The 25,535-nt window shown below is 39.3% G+C and overlaps 1 protein-coding gene across 2 annotated transcripts; it reads left to right on the forward strand.

Annotated features, from left to right (window-relative positions):
* Positions 1-3,914: 3,914 nt before the first annotated feature.
* Positions 3,915-25,535, forward strand: MRPS31 (mitochondrial ribosomal protein S31). 2 transcript variants are annotated; one of them, XM_074913727.1, is made up of 7 exons: positions 3,915-4,069; positions 6,078-6,386; positions 7,077-7,235; positions 12,074-12,220; positions 15,256-15,329; positions 19,600-19,743; positions 24,847-25,535. In XM_074913727.1, exons 1-7 carry the CDS (start codon positions 3,936-3,938, stop codon positions 25,056-25,058), a joined length of 1,179 nt encoding a protein of 392 aa, XP_074769828.1. In that variant the 5' UTR covers positions 3,915-3,935; the 3' UTR covers positions 25,059-25,535. The 2 variants fall into 2 exon arrangements, with proteins under 2 accessions (XP_074769828.1, XP_074769818.1); XM_074913717.1 differs by having other exon boundaries at positions 6,096-6,386.

The following is a 25,535-nucleotide window of genomic DNA, read 5'->3' on the forward strand; positions in this document are numbered from 1 at the left end:
TACATCAAATTGTAAATTACTGCTTTAATGTAGAAATAATTGCTGTGGTAAACAGTTAAGTGATTGTTAGTTGTGCATCTCAAATGACCTGAAATACTTAGAGATTACCATTTAGTCACAAAGAATTTTGACCTGTGTGCTGACTTCTTTTTTAGCAGGACTGCATCACTGTTGGAAGATCCAGCTGGTGGAAAACATCTAACCCCTAATGGGCTGAAGCTTGAGACTAATATGCCATTAAACTGTGTGCTGCCTGCCGTTGCCATTTGCCAGATGAAACATCAGGCCTTGAGTATTTCAGGATGCTTCTTCAGAATCATGTTCCTCGGGCAGACCACCAGGCCTGATCTGCTCTTGTTTGAACCCTGTACAAAAGATAGAGATGGTGAGAGTACTTGAAATGTTGCCTGGGAGATTTTATAGCCGTGAAATGCAGCACTACAATGAGCATATTGCCACCTCATGGCTATTTCTGCTACCTGCACCCATGTCTACTAAGACAAACTGTACCTTTTGCTCCTGCACCGTGCTGGCATGGAGGTCCTAATGGACAATTTGTTTGGAGCTTAACTTCAAGCTTCCCCTCAAAGGATTTAGGCAGGACAGAAATGGAACACGTGTGCAGAGAGCTTGGTTTGCAAGTGCTGTGCAGGAACATGGAAGCGCTTTTTAGGACTGAAGGGCTTGGGGTATGGGTCTGGCTTTGGGATGTGATGGCCCGCTGTGTGACAGGAGGGGCACAGACCTTTTTGAGTTGAGTGTTTTGGCACGGGAGAGATGGGTAACTTCTGGGAGCTGAAAAACTGGTAGCAGGACACCATGGAAACTTGTTTGAGGCAGGAGAGGAACGGGTTTCCTTGCAACATGCATTCCTTTCCCTCCTGTGGGATACCAGCAGTCCAAACTTATCTTCTGAACCTACTATCTCCATCCAATCACAGGCAAACTGCTCCCTAAAAGCCAGTTTGCCTTTCCTAATTCTTGGGGAAGTCCTCATTGGCCAGGAGGATGAACATCAGTTCTTCACAAGTATCATCCCAGAATAGCAGCCAGAGATGCAGAAACAAGACAATCAAAACTCATCTAGCACCTTGCAGTAGATGTTGTCCAGACTGTTTGGAGAGGTGGGTCAAGCAGTACAGTACCACATGGGGGTTGTACATGGAGGAAAAGTAAGACAGCTTCTGTGTGTAAGGCCTTACACAGGTGATAGTGATTTGGGTACTGATGTACTGCTGTCAGCTGCAAGTGAGAGGACAGTGTTGCCCTTTCCAGAGTAGGCTGCACTCAATGAAGTGAAGGTTTGGGGCACAACTTTGAACTACATGTTTCAGAAGGATGTTTGGCTCTCACCTAATGAAACTAGACTCTCCAAGTCACAGGTGAGGAACCTCAGCACTAGACATTTCAATGTGCTGGTTTGTTTCTGTTGCACCAAGTTAATTACTAGTATAGATGGTCCCACCACCTTGGGAATTCCAGAACTTCCTGGACTGTGGTGTTTTCTAGAGAGCATGGAGATTGAAGATGTTACTACAAATCTATCTGGAAGCACAGGGATGAGGGATAGTGCAAGTCTGAGAGAAAAAAAAAGCTCACATTCTTACTATAGGGATCATTCTGAGAGAGAGGGGACTACCTGCAGCCACCATTTTATCACTTGGTGTTTGTTCACTGTGACTCTGAAACAACGGAGAACATGCAGGTAAATGGTGCGGCTGGGCAGTGCAGGATGCATTCCTGTGTGAAAAGACAACTGAAGACCACCAAAATACTTTGGAGCAGATATGATGACACAAACGTTGCTGTGACTATTGATTCCACAGGAGTGAAAACATCAAAGGTGTTCGGCTGTACTCAAGTACTGCATTGATATGGTCTGATTTACAGCAAAGTAAACCAGCCGCAGAGATAGGTCTTTAGAGGAATGTTTCTTTGCAATGTAAGAATTATACTTCCAGGTTCTGTTTTCTATACTCTGATCACATAATAAATAATTTCTCTTAGTTTGCTTCTTGATAACTACTAATTGCTATGGAGTTATGGTGCACCATGAGCATTTTCTGCCTGTTTATTATCAAATACTTGCCCTTAAAATCTCATGCAAAAAGAGCAACCCAGAAGACCAACATGCAGAGCTGAAAATGGTGTGTTTCTTGGACATGTTAGTAAGACTTCTATCAGATTTTTAAATAACTAATTGTTCAGGCATTCAGTAAAGTTATGGAGAGTTAGTTACTGCATATCAACCAAACTCTGGGAATTTTTTTGATACATTGCCTCAGCTAGGGCGATGGGATACTACCAGGCAGCAGTTTACAAGGAAGGAGGGTTGTGATGCAAAAGAGTCGATTTTTAGGAGTAAAAGGCATTTGTTAGTGAAGTTACCTATGTTAAAATATCTCTGTGTGTGAAATATGGAGCACTTGTATATCAAAGGTTAAAAAGTCACTTGGAAATTGCTACTGCATGCAATAGGAAAAAATACCCTGGGAGGACAAAAAGCACAGCATTTTGCCAAAAGCCAGAGAGAGTTTGAGGAAACTGGCCAACAGCAGCAGTTCCCAGTTCATTGGATATTTGTTTTCACTTTGGTTTCAGACTGTTTTGAGCCAGATCCAATATTTTCCTTCCATTTCTGGTACATCTGAAGTTCCTCTGATCCTTTCCAGCTAGATCAGAGTTCTCATGAGTATTTGTGCTCACAGCAGGAAGCCATTTTCCTCAGCAACAGCTAAAGGCTGCAAGGCAGATCCACTGTATGTGTCTGTCTGTCTCCAACCTGGACACCCCAAAACCGTCATGGGTGTATCCTGGGGCAGAGACTGTGAAACCACCAGATTTCATCTCTTCAGTACTTGTAAGCTCAGTTATTCTTTAGTTGTGGACAGATTTTGTCCAGAAAAATAAAGTTGTCTCATTTTTCCCTTCCCTTGATGGTGTGTGCTTCCTACATGATACCTCTGAGCTGTGGTTGACACCCATCTGAAAGGGGAGCACAGGCAAAAAAGTGCCGCAGCTGTGCCAGATGTAGAGAGGGTCTCCACACTCCTCTTTGGGCACCCGCACTCCCTCTGAAAACAGATAGAAGTGAGGCATTTAACAGGAACTCGGTGCCGAAACATCACTATGGAACCAGCCATGCACTGAAAGCCTGGTATGGGATGAAATGTTTTTATTTATTGTTTTCAGTACCACAAGCTTTAGAGAAAGGTGAGAGGTGCTTGAATTAGCTGGCTGTATAGGAATTTACTTTAAATTTCTTAAAGCAACTTAAGCTGTGAAATACAAGACCATTTGTCCTTTGGAGAGGTAACTTTGCTCTTTAGATACCATGACAGAACAGTTCTGGGTGCTGCTACCTGTTTCAGTTGTCCTCATCTGTACTGCTGATGGGAGACTAAAAAAAGAGTATTTTGGGAACTCAAATCTGTTGAATCTATTAAATTGATTTCTTAAGTATCAAGAAATAGATACTTGGTGCTTAGGAAACTGGCATGGGTGACCCACGCTCCCACTGGAGCAGGACTGGTGTTCCTAATGCAGAGCCAACTTAGTGAGTACTCAGTGATGGAATGATGAGAACCATTTGATTAGACACGTGAACTTAATATTTTTCTTTCCTCCACAAAATCATTAGAGGTAAACGCTTTGTAGCCCCAGCTGAAATCCTTGGGGGTATCTATCTCCTCCGACTATTAAATGCCTCACAAGGGCAAGTGTAAACCAAGATGTGGTTTACGTGCCTGTAACTCCTAGCAGCAGCCGACAGCCTGTGAGAAAAAGGCCGGGCTGTAACGGGATGGTTTTGTCAGAGGGGCGGGCGGTGCCACTGCCCCCCGCTCCCGGCCGGAACGCTGCTGCGCGGAACGCTCGGCGCGGCCCCTGTTCCCAGCCGGCAGCGCCGGGGGACGGGTCGCCGCGCCGCGGGCACGATGTGGAGCCGCGTCCGTGGCTGGGGCGGCGGCGCAGCCGGGGGCTTTTGTCGCCTCACCGTGCGGCTCGTCGCCGGGCCAGCGAGCGGCTGGGAGGTGGCGGGGCTAGCGCGGCTGGAGGGGAGGACTCGCAGGTACCTTCACCTGGGGGAGAGGGCGCCCGGCGGCGGGGGGGGTGGTGGTGCCTCGCCGCGGCCTGTGCCCCTCAGCAGGTTGTCGCCGTTGGCCTTTGCTTTAAACGTGGGCCTCGTGTTTTTAGCCACAGTCTCCCGTGACCGTGGTACCTGTACCGGGCGGGTGGGGTGCGGGGCCTAGTCAGCGTCGCCGCCCGGCCTTCAGGTGCCCTGTTGCCGGTGCCTGGGGTGCAGACCCGCCCGGGCAGCGCGCAGGCCGCGCCCGCCTCCGACTGTCCCGCTGGGGCTGCGGGCACCGGTGGCAGAAGCCGTCGGGAAAGTGAAATCAGGCAGAGAGGAGTGGTTTGGGTTGTGTTCCTCGTGTTGCTTTCCTCGCCGTCCTTCTCACTTCTGAGTTGTGGGAAGGAATCGGGTGTGTGACCTGAGCGTAATTTTACATTGTGCCGTGGTACCATAACTTCACATGACACCCTGCGTATCAGCAGAGCAGTGCTGCCTGTTGGCAGAGGTACATGCCCAAAACGCTGATTAATTTTTGGAAGTGTTTTGGGTTTTTATGTTTTGTTTTTTTTTTTTTTTTTTTTAATTAAAAGACTTTAACTGCTTTTAATGAGAAGCCAGTTGTGTGCTTATTTTTCTGTTTCAAAGCTCCTCGACATTGTTGAGTGAGCGCTGGTACTTGTGATAGCCTCATGGGTGAAGCGGCTTGGTTTCTTTTGTAGCAGTGTTTGCTTTATAAGCATAGGCTTCTAAGCAGAAGACAAACCTGATGGTAGGTGAAATACAGTAATGCAGACTGCAGTGTACTACATTAATTCATTTAATTCATTGCTGTGTTTTTCTGATACTGTAAGCAAAGGTCTCTGAATGGATAAATAGTTTTAAGGGGCATGTGGCCTGAATTAATGAAAAACACGTGTTTATAAAGATCTGTGGAAAATAGCTCAGTGTAAAGCAGAGGGACTCCTACCATCTTCTCAATAATGTGGTTCCGAAGCTTCCCTTAAATTTGCCTGTTGCTTTTCAACATTGAAATTTAGGGTTTAATGGTGACAATATAATGCTGATGACTTATTAAGTGCAGAGTGACTGAAATAATAATGTTGGTGCCTGCTGATTCTAGCAGATTTTTTTAGCCAAAGAGAAGTGTGTGAGAAGGGGGAAGATATGTCAAAATTCCTTCGGATTTGTTGAAGTATTTTAAGATCTATTAAAGTGTTTTCAATCAAAATAAATATTTAATTGTAAGTTGTTTTGCTTTATATTAGTAACTTCAAGGTGATTTTTAAACAAAATAAGTAGTTGTGAATGTAAAGATTTAAACATTTTATTTTAGAATATTAAAGAGAACAGTTCTTTGAAGTTTATGGTAGTTTTTCTAGAGAATTCAGTTGTGTCTGTGTTGCAGCAGTATCCTGAGCAGCTCCTTGCTGTCCCTGGCTTTTCATCTTTGCGTGCGCTGTGCTGGTTTTAGCTTCTTCGCAGTGCTGTGGTAAACTAGGTAGAGGAGCTGTTCCAGAGGGGAGAAAATAACCAAAGTAACTTTTTGTTTGTTACTGGGTTATCTTGCAGCAGGATCCATTTCCCTATATGGCTGTACAAATGCTTGGCTGCTATATTGCAGAGCAGAGAGTAGAAGAACGTGATCCATAGTAGTGCCACAAATGTGGAATGGTGTGAAGCTAAATGTGTGTGTATAGGCTTTTTTCAGGTGACTAGAAGTGATCCCTCTGTTGCCTCATTCTAAGAGTTTCAGTGGGTCTTCTATAGTATTAATGAATTTAAGTAGCAGGTAGAGTCTGCTACCTAATGCAGAGATACTTTAGAAGTTTAAAGTCCATAGATTAAACACAGTTTATTTGTGGAGGAAATAAAGTTGTTTACTTGATTTTTGTGATGAAGAAACCATAAATAATCAAGAGTTTTAAATAGTGCCGTAGCCCTTTTCAAAACTCAAAGGGTACTTGTTTGACATGTTTGTGACTTCTGATTTTTTTTTTTTTTTAAAACTTTTAATCTCATCTAGCAAAATACAGAAACTCTTCAGCACAAGCAGCGTGCTTTCTACTGAGAACAATAAATCTACCTCTTCCAAGGACAGCACCACTGAAGTGGCATCAAAGAGTCAGGAGGGTACAGCAAAAGCACCAAAGCAGAAGTTGTTAGACATTATTGGTAATATGACAGTAGAAGTGAGCTACAGGACAAAACTCAAACAGTTAAAAACACGTGAGATCAAAAAGGAAGCCACAAACATGCTGGAAGGCCCGGACAGTGAACGTACTGTGCTTCAGAGAACTACAGAAGACATCCAGGGGTAAAGCATTAACAAACTTCTCTTAGCCTGTTTTCTCCTTTTTCCATTTTTTTTTTTTCATTATCAAGCACCAAAAAAAAGCATCAAATGCCATTTCCAGGTGTGGAAAATAATCTTGTAAGGGAATGTGCTGTACAGATGTAGATTGCAGTAAATCACAGGGGAGAATCTGGACAAAAGATGTGTGCTTTCTGCCATGTGGTACCTTTTTCTGCACTGAGACTCTTGAAAGGTAGCACTAGCATTTGCCTGTGGAAAGTTATTTTATTGAGAAGGGGGGAAATACTGTTCAGATAAAATAATTTTTTTCCTTTTTCCTCAGTTTTAAGAATGGCATTATGATTGTTTAGTCTTGCAAGTGGCTCCCCTCCACAATGTGTTACATCATGTCTGTAACCCTTCAAGTCTATGCTGCTTGTGGTCTTCAAGCTTCGTGTCTGGGGTGGCCGTGCAGTGGTGTAGGGCTGCCATTTTTGGAGGTTTGAGAACAAGAGCTTGTCAGTGTCATTTGGCAGTTGATGATTAGTGTAAAATGGGGTGAACCTGTTTGTCCCCCTGGCCACTCCCATTTGGGATGATGTGTAACTAACTTTGAGTTATTAGGACATAAAATGACATTATAGAAATGAAAATTTTAATATATTAAGGCCTTTATTTTTTGTATTTCCGTATCTGTTGTGTCTCTTACAGAGGCAAGCCTTTAAATCCAGAACTGGTGCAGGCTGTTTCTGCAGTTGCATCTTCTCTACCACTCAACAAGAAACAGACTGAATCAGAACTTCTTGCACAACTAAGAAGACATGAAGAAACCACAGATAAACAGAAAAAAGGGGGACTTATTAACATACGGTCTGTTTATTGAATGTTATTCTCAATAGTGTTTGAAATTATGATTTCGCAATATCATCTTGAAGGTGACTGGGTTCTGTGTTGGAAAGATGGCCCTAAAAGATGCGTTTGGACAGGTATACCCTTGGAATGAATGAATATTGGGGATATCGTTGGTCTGATTATACCAAACTTCGTAAGTTTTGCCATCCTCATTCTAAAATGGTTTTGCAGAAATGGAATTGTTTTCCTGCCCAGGATCATTACTTTCTTGGACAGGCTAGCAAAATAACAATTTTTTCTTTCCAAGCTTCTGAAATTCTCACACAATGGATGGATTTGTAGACATTTCAGACGTTCTGTCTGGACTGGTGGATTTTCATGACAGCTCTGCAGAACTGAACTAGAGCAGCTCTATTTATAGCCCCACCCTTCCTTTCAGAACTTTCCAGTCAACCCAAGAAACTCATCTCTTGGCTTAACTCCGTTTCCAGTGTGGTTTTCAAACATGAGAAACATTTGTTTGGAAGCTGAAACAGTTGTGCATACTGCTGTTTTGGATGATGGCTAAGGACAGTTTTTTTGGTTCTCTTTTTTCTTCAGCTAGTATTTAGATAACTATTCACAAAATAAAGCATTAAATCCAGGTGAAAGGCTGAACTAAACAAAAAATTGGATCTTAAAATTGGAATGTGAAACTTTTATGTATGGCTGTTTGTGAACTGCAGGTTGCTTATCATCTTAATTTATTCTATGAAAATGAATTTGTCCCAGTCTGGGATTTAAGTTTGGCCTATGATTGTATTATTATTTGTAGGTTGCTCTAGGGATCAGTAAAGGATTTGCTTTGTATGTGTATCAATGAACTGCAAACAGAGTAGCCCACAAACTAATGACGTTTGTGGCTGATGTCTACCCTTTATGGGATTGAAAACTAAGGAAGAATGTGACAGATGCTTGCAAATAGATCGAGTTTGCTTCCCAACCTATTTGCAACCATCACAATGATCAGTTAAGAACTTTGTTAAACAAAATGCATGTTCTTCAGAGGTTGTGAAGGGAAAAGGGAGAAACTGTGTAAGTTTCCCTTTTAGCCTGTGTTCATGATTCTTTCTACCAAGAGCGCTAATGGTGGTTGTGGAGAGCAGAATGAAATTCTCACCAAACGTGTGAAGTCTGTGCTGTTGGAGGAGGAAGTATGGTTTTAGGTAGTACATGCAAGCATCTCCAAAGGCTGTGTGTATGCTCTGTTTTCATAATGTCCTTTCAGCCTGCATATAGAACTTGACAGAAGCTTCTCTCTCCACAGGCTCTTGGAGCAAAACCGAGTATTTTAAAGGTTAGAGGTCTGGTTGTTTTATGTAAAATTCATGTGTTTCTGCTTTTTTTTTTTTTTTTTTTTTTTTTTGGTGTGTGTGTGCAGTATTACCAGAAACTTAAGAGACACCTCCTAATGTAAGAAGGATAAAAAAGGACTGTTTTATATAAAGCATGTGTTTCTTAAACTATTAATTACCAGTGAGGTGGTTCCATCTCTGTCACTGGGGTTTTCAGAAGAGCAGAGTACACAAATGTCTTAATAATGGCATTGTTTGTGGGTGGCCAACTTTAACATAATTAGAACATACTTCAGTATCTGATAAGATGTTGGAGGATTGTATTGATACTGCCTGAGCTAATATGTGCAGTGGCTAACCTCATGTGCGCCTGCATCTGTTCGTTAAGGTATACATGCTCTTCTCTAAACGTGGTTAGTCTGCCTGCTGGCATCAAGGGCTCACTGTCCTTGCCACCCATTATACTTTCCATGAAGCACTTAGCCAGCTGTGGCTGCTGTGGAAGAAGGAAGGTGTCTAAGGAAATTGTAGCCTAAGAAAAAAGGCTTTTTTTCTCTTGACAGTTTAAATTCTTCAGAAATGTAAATGCTGAAGTCCCTGCATCTATATAGTGCCTCTATATAGTAGATTGATGGGTTAGGAGGTGCTGTTACAGTATTTTATAACATGCTTGTGCATGAATCACTACGGTTAAAGAATGGTTAGAAAAATGCATTTTCTTCAACCAAAGCCAGCCTTTTTGGTTGGCTAGGAATGCCATGGCTGGCTTGCTGTGCTTTGAGTTGGGAAGTTCTGCACCCTGAGGCAGCTTTGTGAACTAGCTTGTTTCTCCCTGGGAATATACTTTACCCCCCTCCTCCCAGGATGCTGAAGAGTTTTATTTTCTTCCTTAATAGTTACTGGTAGATGAATTTTCAAGAAAGACCAGCAACTCCTTGTGATTTTTGTGACTGAAAACTTGGTCAATAGTAACCTTTCACAGTCAGACTCTGAGATAAATGTGGTACTTTCAGCTTTCTGATCAGTGTTTAAAAATGTTGATTTTATAAAGTTCAGCAGCTGTCAGACTTGGTTGGACATGAATTATACTGCAGAATACTCCAGTCCATGCGAGGCACTAAAATGCTTTTAATATATGAGAAATCAGTTGTTTTTATTCATACATGATTATTTTGTGTTAAATTTTGACTAGAGAATACAAGCCATTTAACTTCATTTTTTATAGAAAAGTTTTGTATTCAATACACTGACATGTTTTAAAAGCCAATATATATTCCTCTGATATTTAAAAATGACATACCTTCACAAGCAGTAGAGCCGTATAATGCTCAACTGCAAAAAATTGGTATACTGCTGTTGAGACTTATGATATATAATAAATGGTATGTTGTTCAGCTCTTTTGGTTTGTACTTTTTTTGCCAGGATTGTGACATGACCTCCAGAGGTCACTGTTGTGTGCAGTTGTCTCACTGCCTTGTTTTGTAGACTGTGTGAGGACAGCGTGTTGTTCATTAGAAGGGGAAAATATTAGTGATACAGGAATTTATTTTTCTCAGCGTGGGATGAAGTTTCACTCAGTGGAAATTACAACAGTACTATACCAAAATAAAATCTGCAGCACTACAAGTTAAATTTCAGCTCCTGTTTTGGGTGAAGAAGAAAAATAATTCAGAGCTTAGGATAAAGTATATCCAAAGCTCCTTGGGTCTCCATTTTTAGTATTATAATTATTGGTTAGTAATCAGGAAGGAGAGACAATTTGTGGTTGTTACAAAAGCTCTACCTGTTTCCATCTCTGGAAGGCAGGAGTATCTAGGAATTCAGGTTTTTAACCTCATGTTGGGACATGGGTAGTATCTAACTGCTGTAGGTACATTGGAGTATCGCTTTTTAATCTGATGTTTTAATGCGTTTTGCAACAAAAAACATCTTTGTAGTTCTAGTTAATACAGGGCACTTCTAATGGTGGAGTGATGAATGTTACTGCCAGAAATGTTCATATACCAATGATGAGGTGACACTGGAACTTCCAGTGAGAAATATACCATTGGCTGCATGATCTGATAGCTTCGTGGCATAGTCTGTCCAGACCTGCTGTGCAAAACCACAAATAAATCAAGGTCAGCTGTGAGGAGAGCTTCTCTGAGCAAGCCTGATCCCTCTGTAGCATGGGAACACTCCAGCCTTTTAGGTCTCAGCTGAGTCCAGCAGTTGGCCTGGCTGTGTGTGGCTGACCTTAGGAATTATGTCCCCTTGACCCTCAGAAGTATGTCAAGCCTCTGGCCCAACACCAGCTCTCTAATGCCAGTAGGCTCTTTATAGAGTAATTTCTAGTGTGAGATACACAACTAATCTGAGATGTTTTTTCTTTAAGATTAAAATGAAATTATTTAGAACTTGTTTTTAGATGCCTTTCTTTCAGAGTAGGTACTTGAGGAGTGATGCTATTCTTGTTCTGCCATTTGAAACCGCATCTAAGACCAAAGAGAAATCCTGCTGTGTTCATGTGGCAATTAGCTTTTACAATTTTCCAGAAGTACTTATTTTTTGTCGGTAAAGTCTCTTTTGACTTAAGCTGCTAAAAACATAGTTTGAATTTCATTCAGATTTTCATAAAATGGATATGCAGTATTTTTTACTTGGCCTATTTTTGTTTTTTGAGACCATATTTATGCCTTAAAACTTGAGAGTGGCAGTTTTGGATGACTGTGTTACTGGAAGCAGTTGGGCGGAGAGGATAGATGTGAGGGCGAATTACCAGCTTGGTCTTTGCCAACCAACAGACTTAACAGTTAAGGGGACTAATTAGTGGAGGCAGAAAGGTGGTGTGTTTTGTCCTTTGCATTCAGAATGAGCTGCATACAGTGCTGGAAGAGATCAGAGCGTTTGCTCTTCACGTATGATTTTGACTACAGAATTACGAAGGAAGATGTGGTCTGTTAATGCTGTAATATGATTATGCAATGCAGCAGATTGCAGTGGATCAGGAAAGGTGACCTACTTATTATGGTGGCATGATTGACCCTTGTCAGCTGATGTGTGAAGGCAAGCTTCCTTTTGGTCAGTAGCACACAGCTCAGTCCCTGGGCAGTGTTAGTGCCTGTCCAAAAAAATGGTGATTTTTACCTCCCTATTCCAGCGTATTCTTTATATCCAGAGAAATTCCTCATTTTCTTAAGGAAAACATACCTAGCGCACTCTGTGAATATTGGTATGCGGATATATGATGTTTTTGTTTTAGCTGGAAACTAATTTTTAAGAAAGCTTTCATTGTAGTTTTAGTAGGCTGAAATAGCACTTTTCATTTAATCTATATAGAATATAACAACTGACATGGTTTAAAAAAATAAGGCGTGAATGTTTAGTGACTTAAAAATGGGTGTATTTTGTGAGGACTGTATAATTCTGTCTCATAGAGACTTAGGAAACCAACCTAGAATAGAGCTTCTGGTTAATATGCATGACAAACTTGCTTGCTTTGTTGATTTGTTGAGTGTTTACATTCATGTTTTTCATTTCAGCAACGTTATTTCAGAAATGGCAGTTAAAAGGCAGTCCCCGGCTCAGAGAGGTGTGAGGATATCCAGTCGCATTTCCTTGAGGGTGGATGAGGATGATCAAAGAATCAAGCCTGAAAGATTGTCACCTCAGTCTTTTGACAACAGAAGGTGGTATTGTTGTGTTTCCTTCCAATAGGAGTGTGCAATCAATTACTAATGGATAGTACTTTAAATTTAGTTGTACGTATTCATGTTACCATGGTACTTCAGAGCTTAAAGAAATTAAGTATTTTTCAAGAAAAGTACTGTTAGCATTGAAATAAACTTCTGTGAGAACACACTAGTTAATATGAAGCAGCTAATCAGATAATTTTAGATAATTAAAAATACTTAGTACTGAAATGTGTGTTCATTAACCAGTTTAAATTATTCTCACTTAAGCATAATACAGTTTTATATAACTTTTTAACTTTTTGGGAAATGGAGGCTTTGAAGACTTCCATCTAATGGAAAACATTTAAATGTTCTGTTTAGAAAAGTTTCATCCATTCTGTTGGGTTTTTGAAGAGATTTTAAAGTTGTTTTATTTTTTTACCATCTTGTTGCAACTAAGAAGTCATTTTGTAATTGATTTCTCTGTTGTCTGTGACACTATAATTGTCTGTGAAATGAACTTTACAATTTACATGATGATTTCAGGGTACTCCTTAAATTTATCTTGCTGTTGGTTTATGTGGCCAGTCTATTTCTCAATGAATTAAGGAGTGCTTTTGTTTTACTCCTGTAAGCTATGCTTTCTTGCCTGCAGTCTTCTGATTTTTCTCATGGCAGTGCACCATCACATTCCTTCTCAGTATATTCTTTCTCTGGCCGTTGTTTTTAGTAAGATTAACTTCTGTAATCATTAGTTTTACTTTACAAATTAATCCCCTTTTCTTGAGGTTAGGGGCTGGAAGTTGAAGGAGTCATTTGCGCTTAGATAGATAATGCTGAAGACAGAATTTGGATAACTAAGAAAACCCATAAATTTTCAGATGAGTAGATGTACAATATTCTGTCCTCTTTGGTCAAGACATCTATTTCAATATATCGTAAACACAGAATTGTGGCTTTCCATAAGGAACAAATCAGAACATATGCATTGAAGTATGTAAATCGTGCAAAAAAACCTCAGTGGCAGCTTATAGGCAGTCATTAGGAGAACTTAACCTGATTGCTGAAATGTTTCTGAGTAACTTCCTTGTTCTTGAACTACCGAACTGTTAAGGTGTGTTAAGGAAAGTATCTCTTGGGCCTCTTCAAGAAGGCCAGCAAGCAGTGTTTTCTTTTCCTGATGCAAAGCTTGTAGGAAGTGCAAGGGGGGCTTCTTGTAATGGAAACTGAACAGAAGAAGTGGAACAAGGTTCTTGACCAAGCCCTCCTGACTTAGATATTTCTGTCCTGTGGTTTTAATTCAGCTATAAGCTGCCGGTTTGAGGAGCAAGGCAACTGACTTCATTATCAGCTGCTGAATAGCTCTATAGATATTTTTAATCTAGGGATAATTATCAGACAGTGTTGGTAGTCACATGAAAATAATTTTGTTATTATGCTATGATTCTTGACTATGAGAAATACTTTATTTAAGGTGTTGGATTAAAAGTTTTTCAAGTTTGAAAGAATAGAAATAATATGAACTAGAAGTATAAACTGAAAACCTGAGGTATTACTTGCTTGTGCAGTGTGTATTATTTTATGTCTTTGCTAAACATTTTATTAACATACTGCAAAGTAAAGCGAATTTCACTTATGTTTGAGAACATTTATTAAATTTATGATATCTGAGAAGCTGTCTTGCTCTCTTTGTGTGATGAGAATGTACTTGGTATGTACCTTTAGAAACCTGAAAATAGTTTTAAAAATCCCTGTAATGAGCAAACTGTCTCCAGTTTAAGTCCTAAGTTTCCTCCTTCATCCCTGAAAAATCTAATGGGCGTACTTATCTAGTGATAATATGAAAAGACTGGGTTAGGAAGAATATCTAAGTTTAAATCGAGTTAGTAGATTTCAGTGAAATGAGTGATGCTGCTTTATAGTAATCTGAACTAGTCATTTTAAAATAAATCTTCCTCCAAGTCACGCTTGTATCTTCGGCCAGTGTTATTGGGAATTACAGATAGGAAAATACAATCGTAAATCAACATTCTTTTAAGGCTCTGTAATTAGATTGCTCTGTGCTGAAATAGATCCAGGGTAGTTACATCAGTAGAATGTAGTATGACAAGAGCAGGTTTGCAGAAGTAGTTGCGGCCATCAGAAATCTGCAGTAAATCCAGAGAGGTGAAATTTAAGGTCAGGAAGGGCAAGTATCACTAGGGTAACAGTGAATATGTAATAACATAAAGTAGGAACTATTATAATTTCAGTGGAAACCTGGAAGATTGTGTGGTTAAAAGAATCATTTGTTCTAAAGTTCAGTGTGTTCTACAGTAAAAGCATTGTTTTTTCTTTGTTTCCATTTATAAGAAAATTTATTTTGATTACTTGTTGAACTCTTGGATTTTTAGGTTTTTTTTTAGTATGGGCTTATGCTGAAGATAAATACAATTCAAAATAGATGGTCAAGAGTGAAATATTTTTATATTCAGAAGAGAGAGCATCAGGGTGATGCTCTTTAAAATATATTGTACAGATATATTTTGAGTGTTTGTCATTATGGCAGAGAGGTAACTGTGTAATCTTCCAAAAGGCTATTTATGTCATCAAGCAGGAATTGTTTAGTTTAGCTGTTGCCTTTTCTCTTCCTGAGTTGTGCAATATTTTTTTACAGGGAAAAAACACAGATCACCAGATTCACTTTTTAGTTGTAACTGTAAAGTTGCTTGAGTACTGTGGTTTGATACTGTTTAGCTTTGATCAGATTCCTAAATATTTCAGTAAAACATGGCTGAAAATATAGTGTTTGATTTATGCTCATTCTTTCACTGGGAAACATTTTGGGAAGCTCTGTTACAGATGAATAATAAAGTCATAAACACTTTCTCTAGTTAAAACCCTGAGGATTTAGTGAGAGTCACTATCTCTTTTTTTTTTTTTTTTTTTTTTTTTTTCCCCTCCAGAGATCTGTTAGTTCATGAGAGTATTTTCTGCTTTTAAATGTGTTATCTGGCAGTGTTGTGAAATGTTGTGAAATACTAAATATCGTTTTTCTTTTTTGTTTATAGAAGTCTCAAAGTAGGAAGGAGGCTTAATATATTCAGTAAGGCTTCTAAAGAAACAGAAAACGCACTGAAAACAGGTTAGTGGAAATTCAATAATGAAAAACCCAGTGAAGCCAAGTTCTGAATTTTTGGAATGTCAAGAGATTCACTGTTGTGAAGGAGACTTATGACCTGTTAACTTCCTGCTTTTTTAGACCTATAAAAAAATGAATACTTTAATGTAACTCTGAATTTTTTTTTCTAATTTTTTTTTTTTTTTAGCAAGCAAAACTTCCATGCAGTGTAACAGATTGTTTTCTGTACTCATCAGGGCAGTCTGTTACTGAACTTGAAGGGTAAAACTGGCTTTTTGTCACTAAGGCCAGTCTTTCTTCTGTGAGCGTAAAACCAGCCTGGAGAATGGTTATGTTTGCTCCAGTAGTTTAGCTTGTCAAGTTGCAAGCTTTCTGCATTGATTTTATGGGAGAGAAACAGAAGGCTGTGGTCCCAGGAAAACAAGTGTGCTCTGCAGCGACTAAGCATAAGCAGGGTAGAAAAAAACCAGTATCAGACACTCAGTTGCTTTCTGGCCTTCTCTTGTTTAGTGTTGTGTGTGTAGCTTGAAAGATCCTTTAAGTGGATGACAAACGATGCCTTGCTTTACCTACTCTGAAAGCTCTTCATATACATTTAGGATCATAGAATGGTTTGGGTTGGAAGGGACCTTTAAAGGTCATTTAGTCCAACCCCCCTGCAGTGAGCAGGGACATCTTCAACTAGATCGCGTTCCTCAGAGCCCCATCCAACCTGACCTTGAATGTTGGCAGAGATGAGGCATCTACCACTTTTCTGTGCAACTTGTTCCAGTGTTTCACCACCCTTGTTGTAAAAAATGTCTTCCTTGTATCTATTTTGAATCTAACCTCATTTATTTTAAAACCATCATCCCTTGTTCTATTGCATAAGGTCCTATTAAAAAGTCTGTCCTTGTCTTTCTTAAAGCCCCCTTTAATGTTGAAAGGCTCCCTGGAGCCTCCTCCAGATTGAACAACCCCCACTTTCTCAGCCTTTCCTCCTAGGAGAGGTGTTCCAGTGCTCTGATCATTTTTGTGGCCTGCCTCTGCACCTACTCCCACAGGTCCATGTCTGTCTTGTACTGAGGATTCCAGAGCTGGATTCAGTATTCCAGGTGAGGTCTTACCAGAGTGGAGTAGAGGGACAGAATCAGCTCCCTCGACCTGCTGGCCTCTTTTTATAAAGCCACTTGGCTTTCTGGGTTGCCAGTGATCATTGCTGGCTCATGTCTAGTTTTTTATCCACCAGGATCCCCAAGTCCTTCTCCTCAGGGCTGCTCTCAATCCCTTCATCCCTCAGCCTGTAGTGGTAGCAGGTGTTGCCCCAGCCCGTGCAGGACCTTGCTTGGCCTTGTTGAACCTTACGAGGTTCACATGGGCCCACTTCTCAAGCTTGTCCAGGTCCCTCTGGATGGCATTCCGTCCCTCAGATGTGTCAACTGCACCACTTAGCTTGGTGTCATGTGCAAATTTGCTTGCAGTGCACTCGATCCCACTCTGTGTGTCTTTGATGAAGATACCAAAACAGTGACAACATGTCACTGATGTCCATCCAGATACTGACCCATTGACCACCACTCTCTGGATGCAACCATCCAGTCAATTCCTTATCCACCAAATATATGTGCCAAAACTCATGTAAGATAAAAACAATGGCAAAACAGGTATGACCCACCTTCCTATTCACTGAAGGGCACAGCTCTGCGGGAACAGTCTTAATGCCACATGAGGGGGACAGCTTTCATGCATGAAGATTTAGCTTTACTACAGATTGGGTTTTGGGTAAGACTTTGTGAATGTGGGCAAGTCACATAAAGAACTCTCTCCCTTGCTTTTCTTTTTGAACAATGAAACTGTGGATTGTTAGCACTGATCTTTAATACACTGTTTGCTGTAAGCTATTCTTGAGGCCCTTTGGAAAAAAAAGACTTTATTCCAGTGTAGTGTCTTAGAACTCTATATATAAAGCCATAAGCTGTAGAAATAATATTCCTCTCTGATATCTTAGAAAATGATATGTATTTGTTTCTATTTCAAGAGTAGGACTGTTAGTCTTTGCCAGATTCTAGGTCAGTAGTTTTCTCCTTTTCTTTACACTTAAAACTGCAGGGAGAAATTAATTTGTTTACTTAATTTCTTTAGTAAAATGACAGATAATGCTCTTTGCGTATTTTTCAAGCAGCTGTGAGCTTTCTGAATGCATCCCCCTCTGTGGTGGACTTTGACAGTTGTTTATTAGAATGGAAGTCAATTTGCTGTTGTTTAAGACTGGCAGTTTCCTTAAAATCGGTCAATTTTATATATAAAAATGTAATGCATGATGCAGCATTTGTTTTTAGCTATTTTGACAAATTGGTATTCAAGTAACTGGCATTTGAGTTGAATCAAATTTTCTCAGCTAAAATGGTGATAATTTAACCTTTCCTTTTTGCATGAGCATAGTGCTTATGCAACAGCACATAGTAGTCACCATAGATAAAAAGTTGAGATACACTTTTTTAACACAGAACTGGAATGCACACAAATTGCGTAAGAGTGCAAGTGGAGTTTATTGGCTTTGTAATTAGATATTAAGAATTAAGCTTCTTTCAGCTTTTTATGGCGTTTTCTTGCTTGATTCCAGGTAGCCTTGAGAAAGTCTATAATATATTCTAAGCCAAGGAAATTTACTACTCAGTTTACTGTCTAAGCCTGATGACAATAATTTTTTTGCATTAATCTTGGGAATACCAGTGTGATACTTTGATTCATTTGCTTTCACTTTTTTGGCTCATATTAGTGGAGATAATGAGTTAAAATACTGTTTATACATGACAGAAAAGCAAGTTTTATCTTATGTATTGACTATTTTGAAAATCTGAGTGTTAACTGGAAGTAAATTGGCATCCTGAAAAAATTACTCATAACTGTTAACATAAAATAGCAGTAATATTTTCTGTTTCACAGAGTTGAAAATACAATCTTTATCAGCTTTACTGCAAGCTTGAAAAACCTAGTTTCTGTTCTCTTCTATTAGAAGGTTTACTATTAGTGCATTATTAGAAGTTATTCTTTAAGATGTGGACAATAATTTCAGTCTTGTATGGTTTTTCATGTTGTCTTTTATCTATATTTTATTTCTGCCTCCAGCCGTTAAATAAAAGTAGGGAAATAGGGAATATATTTCTGGAAATCTCCCTGCTAAGTAAGAGATAATTTGAAAAAGTATCTCCTGATTTAACACAAAAAATGAAAACACTTTCCAGTATGTAAAAAATACTGATTGACCTTTCATTTTATTTTTTTCATAAAGGAGGGGGAATTTTTTTAAAATCCAGTTGAGTTGTAAGTCACTGAGCCAAACAAAATTATATCTTAGTTTCAAATACTTACACTTATGAGTAGTAAAATAATAGCTGGCCATGATCCACTTCAAATGGACTATAACATTTGAATTCACATCAAGATCTCTGTTCCAAGGAACTTAGGGTGAATTGATAACAGGGGGAGACAAGAAACAAAGGGGGGTGCGACTTAGACCAGCTCATGAGACAGCAGCCCAAGGCACTCCCAAGCAGTTCCTCCCTGTCCTGTGGTAACAGCTTGTTCCCTTCACTCCAGTGATGCTGTTCAGACTGGGCTCATGACCAGTTCTCCTGGGTGGAGGGGCAGGAACTCCTTAAGAGTAATTCTGCTGCCATATGAGTACGCTTTGATTTTAAAATAAATAAATTGTATGCATCAGGAAAAATGCATCCCTAAAGGGACTGTTTGACTTTGGAAGAAGAATAGGAAGTCAGGATTTCTCCAGCCCAAGAGACAAAACTGGGATACTTATGAGTGCTGGAGAAGGAATTGCCATCATCTGTAGATTGAATTGTCTCCCTGAAGGAGATAATTGTGAATTACCTGAAAACTCCTGTAGTAAGCGAGATTCCTTTAGCAGAGTCCATCAGTCTAGTTCTAGATATAAGTATTTATATATCTATAAATCCGTCATTCTAGTTTGCCTTATGTACAATTTGTGAGAGACAAAAGAGAAAAAAAGACGGTGGAAAAATTAAATTTCTGTTCTCTGTGAAAGGCTTAAAAATTGTCCCCTCAGAATATGTTTTCACCAGACATTTGAGAATTTAATGGACTTTCATCTCAACAGAGAATTCTCATTTGAGAAAGGTGATGCTAACATCTAAGGTAGAAAAATTTGCACAGCTGAAAGTATTAGTCTCTGTAAAGGTTAACATTAAAGGACTTTGTTTTAGCTAATGAGAAAGGCTTTGACATGCTGATGGATCTTTACAAAATTTCTTTTTAGTATCTTCACCAACAATTTGGGATCTGGAATTCGCTAAGGAGATTGCAGCAGTAACTGCACAGCCTCCCCGAAATGGTTTTGAGGAGATGATCCAGTGGACAAAAGAAGGAATACTGTGGGAGTTCCCAATTGACAATGAAGCTGGTACATGCACCGTTAACTTTTATTATCTGTCTATATTTATCTTTTTTGAGAATAAGAGCATGTTATGACCTTTGACTGTTTTAACATAGTGCTTCAGCTACGAATCATACATTTGATTGTAAATAAATGTAACTTCCAACTGTCCTAAATTAGAGGTGTTTCAGATGAACTCGTTCTGGCTCTCTTCAGGTGAAATCCTGCAGGTGATTTGGCTGATCTGAGGACTGGCTGCTGCCAAAAAGGGGAGAAATCCCTCCCTCCCTCCCTTAGCCCAAATGCTTTCAATCAAGAGACCATTCAAGTCTATTACATAATAGCTTTTACTATGCAGCTTCTTAAAGAAGCTTCTAGCAGAGGATGGGGAATCTTAAAACTGCTGTGTGCGTTTTATAATGTTGATTCTGTTCTTCGGTGTGTCTCCCAGACCAAGTGGCTAGCTGGATCCTAATCAGCTATCTGACAATTCCATATCTGCACCACTGAGTGTTAAACAGTTGTTTGCTCCCTTTGTTCTCTCTGTTTCATAAGAATAAACAGTCACAATATTCACTCACTCTGGGCATCTATCTTAAGTAGACATCTTTGTGCACAGTATTTACTTTATTACCATTAAAAAAAACAAAAAACAAACACCACCCCAGCTCTGTGTGAAGTTAAGCCAACAAAGAGAGAGTGAGTGTTAAGGAAGGGAAGAACTACACAAAGCAAGCGTACACTTTAGGAAAGGGGACTTGGTAACTTCAGGGAGAGCTTGGTTGTGGTGGTTTTTTTTTTAAAAAAAAAGACTTTAAAGACATCAAACAGAACTACTTTAGAATGATTCAGTCACTGAAAGCAAAACAGGTTAATATCTGAAGCTGGGAGTCTTTGAAAATCTGTCCTATACTGAGTTGCAAATTGCATAATGTGCTTCATTGTTTCTTAATGTTTATTCTCATCCTATTTTGGCAGTTTCTTCACAGAATTTAATCACTGCTCCCAGAATTGATCTGTTCCATCATGTAGAAATTCGAGTATACTCTAGTCATGTTTTTGCAAGCTTAAAACCACTGTGGCCAATGGTTTTTCTGTTGTTGTAATGTGGCTGGAACCCTGCTGTCTGGGGCTGTAAGTGGACCAGGCGTCTTTGGCGGCCAATGATTTTTCTGTTGCAGCAATGCGGCTGGAACTGTGCTGTCTGGGATGGGGTGGCAAATGGACAAAGAGTCTTTACATATACTTAAACAAGAATCTTTATTGATTTGTCCACAAAGACGAGTCATGTGGAAAATTCCAGTGGAGCATTCCAAAATCTTTCACCTCTCAGGTTGAAATACCAAGTCAGTAAATTCCATCCTATCAAACTGCCAGCCACAGTCTGTTTATCAGATCAGGTATGTCAAAGCACAATTAAAAGCTTGAGAACCTCGCTCCAATTATATAAACATACTGTAATTTCAGTGGCTCAGCAAAAGAAAGGTGCCCCTTCCTGCTGTTAATTTTGCAGTTTGTGACAGTCATTTCCCTCAACAGGATGACATTATCTCAGCTTCTTTTGTATCAAGAAGTGTGTGATTTTTCTTTTATGCTATGTGGCTTTAAAAACATAAGTGTAATTAAATTTTCTTTTCAGGCAGCATGAATGTTCAACTTACAGCATTATGAAAGCCTTTAAAGTTTTAAATCAAATATAGAAAAGAAGGAAGACTGCTTATAACTTTTCCTTGGCTCCAGAGCATCTCTGGTATTCTCGTTAGAGTGCTTTACCAAGGCACAGTGCTGTGCTTTGAGGCATCAGGGCAAGGTCATGACTTCTAAAACTTCTCTGGCCTTGGTGTGAACATCTGAAGATGTGGCTGGATGTACTGGCTCGCCACAGTGGCCAGTAGCAGTCTTCCCTCCACTCCCCACTTCCCTGTTGTCTGATCCTGCCTGTCCTTTCCATTATCTGATACAGTTGAAGTCACAGTTAGGCAGAAAACTACCCTTTTTTTTTTTTCTCTCCATCTCTCTGACCTCTGATTAATTTTTACCAGATTAGCAAACCATTAGTATAGCTTGTGTAACATTGTTCTCGCTCCTCCTTCTTTCTGCTTGCCTCTTCTGCTTCCAGTAGCTTTGGTTCTGCTCTGTGAGTTGCCATAGCAAAAAGTTGGGAAAAACATTGATTTCTGCCCCTTCTAGAAATTATTTATTTGCATTTATGCCTTGGTGACTCAAATCCCGAAGAGTGCAGTCATTGAAAAGGACAGTGCAGGTTATTGGTGCTACTTTGCTTTAGCAGCTCATTCAGAGGAGCAAATGCTTCTGGTGGGCCAGAGATTTTGATGGCAAAAGTGGTAGGCTTAATGGAAGTCTCAGAAAGTCATTGCCTCAGTTGCCTCTGGCTTCTGTAGGCAAAGGTTCACCAAGTCCTGTTTTGCTGAGGTGCTGTTCCCAGCAGAGAAGCATTGGATCAGTTTGCCAAGAGAGGTGGCAAATGTTACACAACCATTTTGTGGGGGGGGTGGGGGGTTGCTTTGCTAATTCTGAGTCTATTTTAGGGACCTACTGTAAGAGCATGATTTATCTCATCCTAAAAAATCCTAGAATCAGAATGGTTTGTGTTGGAAGGGACCTTTCAAGATCGTCTAGTCCAAACCCCTGCCTTAAGCAGGGATGTCTTTCACTAGATCAGGATACTTGGTCATCTTTGTAGCCTGTCAGCACACTCCCTATACGGGTGGACATCTGCATTTGAGATGTCATCTTTAAGGCAAGTTTGTTCATGTTCTGGAAGGGTTAGTGTTTTAGTTAGAGAAATTCCTCAGACTTTCTGTTTTGTAGTATGTAGGGGATTGGAAATAGGATCTTGAGAGTGGGTGGCTTCTTGCTTTGAGGTTGATAAAGAAAATCCTCTACTTTACACTCCCACTATGCATGTTCTTTCAAATTAGGTTTCTGAGGACAGTGCAAGAGAGGCTGAGGGACAGACAGGCTTGTTCTTCCCATGCAGCAGGAGTTATGGCTTGCTGGGGGTGTGGGGAGTCATGAGAGCATATCTCATCTAATCATTTCCCACCAGAGGTCTCAGCCTTTGATGCTTTGGGCAATTGTGGTTTCTTTTTGTGATGCACACTTTACTTTTTTGAGGACTGAAATATGTGGTCTAACTGAAATATTTGGACTTAACACTTCATCCCCAAATTATGTATCGTGTCTTTGACAAATGGGAGATCAAAATACATCATGTAATATTTTCTTCTGACCTGCATTTCTGTGAGATTATAAATGGTTTAATTTCTTCTGGGTTAGAGATGAAAATTGGTGAAATGATTAGTTAGACATAATCTCTTGTGATACCCTGTATCTATCCCTAAAAAAAGAGCATCCAGAAGGCCGTATTTTGCTGTCAACATTATTCAGATTCTTTCAGTAGTGGGCTTGTTAGTTTAGTTCTCTTGGATTTTTGTGACCAGCAGAAGTATGGAAATCTAGAAAGAATGTTAACTTGTGAAAGCAACCATCAGCATCCAGGTACAGTGAGATTCCACCTTCCCTTGGCGGGGGAAGGTTGGTGTGGGTGGCATGGTAAAAGGATCATGTCTGTGTTTCTGTAAGCGGACATAGGTTTCCAAGCACAGCAGAAATATACCTTCTGAAGCTGACATGACCTCTTTTTTTTTTTTTTCCTTAAAGGAAAAAGAAGAGAGCTTCTGAAGTAGGAAACGTGCTTCCTTTTTCAAGGATAAGGGAAATAAATATGGCATGTAGCTGGTATTGGTATGCTCACATATTTCTGGGAAAAATAGAGGTATTTCCCAGCTTTTTCAGTTATTGGAGTATCTAAAGTTTAAAACAGGAAAGAAATAATGTGACCATCATTTCTTCTGAAACTGTAAAAGCTCTAACACTGGAGGAAGCCTGTGACTGATGTGGCTTAATTACCTCCATTTTAGTACTCCTGATTTAATGTCATCAAATAATGTATCATATGCTAGCTAGTATAGAAAAACATGTACATTTATGTCTGTGGTGTAAAACTCCCACTTTTGTTGTCTAGAAATGTTCATATGCAATATTTTTCTTTAATAACAGACATGTATTTAAAGGTGCAAATGTCATTTACGAATCTATAGCAAATTGAGATCAAAAAAATTTTCACGTATCCTTAACTGAAGAAATCAGTTGCAAATCCCACTTTGCCTTGTTTTTTTGTCTCAGAATTTGGAACTGAGAAAGGAATTTGTGTTCTGAATCTTGGTTTTGTGTCCGCTAGCATCATAATATGAACAACAGCAAAATAGATCAACAGGACAGAGATCAAAACTTTACCGTAGGATCTGAGCTGTGCTTGATTAGATATCCACAGTAATAATCCCTTGTCCCGTGTTCCTGTGGATGCTTTTGAATGCATCATCTTTAGTGCTGGTTATGACTTAAAAGTAGCAGCTGGTGAGATACACAACATTTTTACATCAGCATGCACTCACAGATTCAGAAAGTGTTAGAAAAACAATTTTCTGTGCCCATTTGCTATCAACAGAATGTTAAAAGCATGACTTGGAGTAAACATGCAAGTGTGGTAGCTGTTCAGTATTAGATACTTTATAAGGTTGCCTCATTTGTTCAAGACTAGCTTGTATTCTTTAATCCTCTGCACAATTTAGGCAATCAATGTTTTCTTACAGAATTCATTAAGAAAGTGTTCTCAATCTAAAAGGGTGGTACACATGATGAAACAAAATTTTCATGTATTGAACAGACAGGGTTTTAGCAAGAAGACTGATTTATTTTTTTAATTAATCTCCCTGCTCCTGCCCTGATATCAGCTTTCAGCAAGATTACCAGCCAGAAGGTTGATTTAAATATTAGATATTCTTATAAGTGAGAGCACGAAATGAAAGTAATATGGTAGACAGGAGTATGATATCTGCTGACATTTTTGTGTAGAGGAAGAAATTAACGTTTTAAAATTCTGCAGTTTCTTCCACTTCTGTGTGGTTGGCTTAACTGTGCAAAAGAATTAAAGGGCAAAAACCTGTTAATTTTAATAATTTAAGATCATTTGCAAACTATTGTTTTTTACTTTAAATTTGCTGTTATAAAAACTTTGTCGTCTTTTTTTTTTGTACTTTCTGTTAGGGATGGAGGATGATGCTGAATTTCATGAACATATCTTTCTGGAGAAACACCTCAAAGACTTTCCCAAGCAAGGACCTATTCGCCATTTCATGGAATTAGTCATCTGTGGGCTTTCAAAAAACCCATACCTCAGTGTTAAACAGAAGATTGAACACATTGAATGGTTTCAGAATTATTTTGAGGAGAAGAAGGAACTTCTTCAAGAGATTTGAGACTTGGGAAAGTGCTTAACATTGAAATGAAGAATCATTACGTTAAGTGATGATTTCTTATAACGGAAATCCTGTCAGTGCATAGTAATCATGTGACCTGAAAGTTGTATTTTAAAGAATAAACTGAAAGGTCATACTTACACGTGTGTATGTCCATGTATGTGTAGATATTTTTTGACAACAAAAGAAGAAACTGAAGAGTATGACTTTTGTAGAACTTGCATTTAAAATTTATCACAATTTTTTTGTCTTTTTAAATTTGAAACTAATCTTTTGACCCTACAAAATATTAGATCTAATTCCACTTTCTGTGCCCTTCACACTTGGTGTGTATCTTGACAGGTCTGATCATTTTTCCCATACTGGAAAACTTGTAGTGCTTTCATTTGTAAAAATCCTGATACAGCTCTAATTTTGAAAAGCTGTTACTGAGATAGTAATTGTTAATTCATTAAATACACTAGTATTTGGATGGTA

This window comes from Athene noctua, chromosome 1, assembly GCF_965140245.1.
Source record: "Athene noctua chromosome 1, bAthNoc1.hap1.1, whole genome shotgun sequence".
NCBI classification, from domain to species: domain Eukaryota; kingdom Metazoa; phylum Chordata; class Aves; order Strigiformes; family Strigidae; genus Athene; species Athene noctua.